The following is a 3,931-nucleotide window of genomic DNA, read 5'->3' on the forward strand; positions in this document are numbered from 1 at the left end:
ATAAGACATAATCCGTCTCTTCTACCTATCCTGGATACAATGGTATGGTTTTGGAATTGAAGGGACTGGGCAATTCTAGTCATATGGGCTGCATTTGCTACCGTTTCTGATAGAAAAAGGATGTGGGATTTGTGGAGGGAAATTAGGCCTTTCAGGTGTTCAATAGTTGTTGGATTGTTGATTCCTTGGCAATTCCAAGTAAGGATACTCATGTTGAAGAGAAAATAAAAGGCTTGAAAGAGGTATTATACTACGGTAAGGTCTGAAAAAAATAAGGGAAAAAAAGGGATGAGAATGGGTATGTGGAAGGAGAGTTTTCTGGACAGAGAAATGGACTTAAAATTTGGGAAATACTAGGCTAGAACAGGTTTGAGATTCAATTGGAAAGAAGTTTTTCGAAATTGGGGTGCCATACTTGTGCCAAAAACGAGACTTGGAACATTTAATAATCAATAAGAGTATACTAAACAAGCAAAAGGCTGGATTAGAACAAACAAGAAAACCTTCTAATTAATTACTATTATTATTTTTTTATTTTTTTTCTCCCTAAAAAAGAAAAAAACTTACATTTAATATAAATAAAAATTCCTCGAAAACCTAAAATTCTGGAAATGAAATTCTTACAAAGGGTAAACACTTGACCAGATGGAGCGCCCAAAAGAAAGAGGTCGACAAAACCAGCTGAAAACAAGTGGAACTAACAAAGGAAACACTTGACCAGATGGAGCGCCCAAATGCGTGATGATAAAAGCTTCATGTTATAATAATTACTGAGGCTCTTAATTTCTTCTCGCATAATTAATATATTTTATAGTTCTGATTTTGCATTCATATATTGATAGTTCTGACCTCATTGTGAGAATGACGATCTCTTCCAATCAAAGAGCAGGTGTAGTAAACATGATCTCACATTAGTATATCTTCCCAGCTATGTGGGTTTTTGATTCACTCTAATATATATTTTCATTGATGATTGTCCCAGCAGGTGATGCAGAGTTGCTCTATATGATTGTGTTTTAATATTTTGTGATTTGTTGATTCTCTCTAATTTACAAGTACAAGTGAAGAGTTAGTATTTTTCTTATCGTAGCAGGAAGTGGTAGCTGCTGCTGAGAGAAGCATCTTTCTCTGAAACTGAAAGGTATGTATGAGAATCACCTTTCCCGACTCTTCTTCACTTTCTGAATTCTCACATCCCTATCTTTGTGCTTGCTACCTGTTTGTACAAATAAAACACACTTTTTTTTAGCTAAAATCCAATGAATGAGTGACAACATCCCAGTGGAGCAAGAATTTGAGTTACCCACTTGAGGTGACCTCAGTTGCAGAGAATGTAGGAGCAATGGACCTAGCAACTATGATAATTCAGAGGATTATGACCAATCCTGTCGTAAAATGTCATAGTTCAAGCAAGGTTGACTGGTACACCACAAACAAAAAACCATCCAAACAATTCAATTACCATTCAAAATTAGGGTTTCTGAAAATCCCAAAATTTCAAAATTAGGGTTTGAAAAATTAAAATCAGTAATCAAATAAGGGTAAATCGAACAAACCCTAACACTACAGAGACATGATTGTTCGAATCAAAAGAACCCTGAACCCTAAATCACCAGAAACAATAAAAACCCTAAAAATACAGAATCAAAACAAAGTTGAAGAACTTCTTACCTCATTTTGCTCGAATCACTATCATCACCACTCATCTTGTAGAACTTCTTACTTCAATCACTTCTTCAAAAGTTCTTCATCAACAGACCTTGAACAAAAGAAGAGAGGGAAGAAAAAACTCTGCTAAAATAGAGGCGGCAAATTAGCAGATATCTGCGATTAAACGGGGTTCGCTTTACTTCTATCAGTTCTTCAAGCTCTTCATCAACAGACCTTGAAGAGAAGAAGAGAGGGAAGAAAAATCGCAGAGAAGAAGAGGCGACAAGTGAAGATATGTTCTGATTTTAAGGTTTCATTTTTCTTAATATATCCAAATCCTAGACCGTACGATCACACGTGTCCCTGCTAATAGTCGTTAGATCGTGCTCGAGATGCATCAACTGTTTTGTTAATTAACAGTCGTCAGATCATTCTCGAGATGAATCTTAAATCTGTTTTGAGATTAACTCGAGGTTAATTTGAGAATTTTGACTTTCCAGAGACAAATCGGTAATTCAATATGGGAATTTAATACCTTTCGATGGGACCAGACCGAGTTAAAACGGATTTAACGGAGAGTCAACAAGGTTTGCACGCAAAAACCTTGAAGAGGGACATTTTTCTAATTCTGTTTCAAAGAGCAACACTTCTGTAATAAAAACATATTAGGAGAGGGATACTTTCTTTTAATACCCTTTTTAGAAAGATTGGAGGTGGATTTTAATGGACAGATTGGTGTAAGTCAGGTGTAAGAATAAGTTTTTAGATTTAGTTACTGTTCTGGAGGGTCTTAGAGAAATGGATGAGGAATTGAGATTGAGAGCTGAGTTGATGCTGTTGATGAGGGTAGTTCTCTGTTTCTTAATGGATATTCATCTATGAAATGCAGAAATTGATGACCTGGTTGTTGATCTTGTTCTCGATGTTTCTCAGTTTTAACTGGTTCGAAGAAATCAGTACCCAGAACAAAGCAATGTTTCTTCTGTTGCTGTTGTTCTTGTTCTTGATGATGATTGTTGTGATTGATATGATCAAATTGAGAAAACCCATTTTGTAAAGCAGGGGAAACAGGGGAAGTAGAATTCATTCTTAATGGTGTGTAATTCCATGAATTTGAATTTGAAAGTGATAAATCTGGTTTTTCTGAAAAGAATGATCTTTCATCTCTCCCTCCACCATTCTCAGACCTGATAACATAAGAAAAAACAGAGTACATCAGATAAACAGAGCCAAAAACAGAGGAGTAAACCACAATAACAAAAACAGTAAAATTGGAGACCTGTTATAAGATGGTGATTCAGTAGAATCTTTAGCAAAATGGGGTGTTGAGTTTGATTGAGGATAAGGAAAACCGTATCTTGAAGAAGAAGATGAAGAAGTAGAAGGAGATGGGGAATTGTAGTAAGGACTGAAATTTGAAGAAATCATAGATTTTGATTGATTGGATGTCGATGTTAAGATCTCTTCCACAGGCTTTCTTGAACGATTCCTCCCTCTATGCATATGCTTCTCACAGTATTTAGAATCATGATAAGCTTCTTTAGCACATCTCCATTTCTTCCCATCTGTTCTTCTACATCTCCCTGGTTCTGGATCAATCTTTCTTCCTAATCCCATATGATAGTACGTCCATGGAATTTGAGGATCAGATGGAAGAAAAAGCTTAGAAGAAAGCAAAGATGAAGAAGAAGATGAATGGAATTTGAGTGGAAATAGAAGTTCAGCTGGTATTGGTATTCCTGAAACCATGTGTTTGAAGATTAATGCCTGTGTTTCTAGTTCTTTCCATTGTAATGGTGTAAATGGTGGTTTGTTTCTTCCCCCATTCATCGACATTTTCACTCAAATCAAAACCTCAAAGAACAGAGAGAAATGTTGGATACTTAATGGTTGCAGAATCTCTCCTGCACCCTGAAATCTGTTTCTCTTTACTTTACTATACCACTGCTGCCGCATTTACACTCTGTTCTGTTTGACTGGGGTGTTCTGAGGGTGTTTGTCTTTCTGACATGGTTACAGAAACCTATAAGAAAGATTGATTCAAAGCAAAGCAGAGATAAAGAGGAGATGGTGAGATGTGAATTAAAGCATTATAGTTTATGTTGAGTTTGAAAGAGATTTTCTCAAAGAAAAGCAGAGACTGTGAATTGATTGTGTCATTGCTGCCATTGTTTCACAGACAAAGTTAATTGGAGAGATGATGGATGGATGTGTCTGTGTCTGGGTTTGGTTCTTCTGACTAAGTACCTGAAACTCTGAACAACTATGAGAAAGTCAGAAA

The 3,931-nt window shown here is 36.1% G+C and overlaps 1 protein-coding gene and 1 long non-coding RNA gene across 2 annotated transcripts; both read right to left on the reverse strand.

The window, feature by feature from the left end:
* Nucleotides 1–479: 479 nt before the first annotated feature.
* Nucleotides 480–2,021, reverse strand: LOC113300557. The gene is made up of 3 exons (XR_003335833.1): nt 1,672–2,021; nt 1,308–1,419; nt 480–1,216 (listed from the first exon to the last, which is right to left on the reverse strand). It is a non-coding gene; the product is annotated as an uncharacterized LOC113300557 (long non-coding RNA).
* Nucleotides 2,022–2,440: 419 nt separating this feature from the next.
* On the reverse strand, nt 2,441–3,486 carry LOC113294243 (growth-regulating factor 1-like). The gene is made up of 2 exons (XM_026542649.1): nt 2,930–3,486; nt 2,441–2,837 (listed from the first exon to the last, which is right to left on the reverse strand). Exons 1-2 carry the CDS (start codon nt 3,484–3,486, stop codon nt 2,441–2,443), a joined length of 954 nt encoding a protein of 317 aa, XP_026398434.1.
* Between the last annotated feature and the right edge of the window lie 445 nt (nt 3,487–3,931).

The sequence above is a fragment of the Papaver somniferum genome, chromosome 7, assembly GCF_003573695.1.
Source record: "Papaver somniferum cultivar HN1 chromosome 7, ASM357369v1, whole genome shotgun sequence".
Taxonomy (NCBI): domain Eukaryota; kingdom Viridiplantae; phylum Streptophyta; class Magnoliopsida; order Ranunculales; family Papaveraceae; genus Papaver; species Papaver somniferum.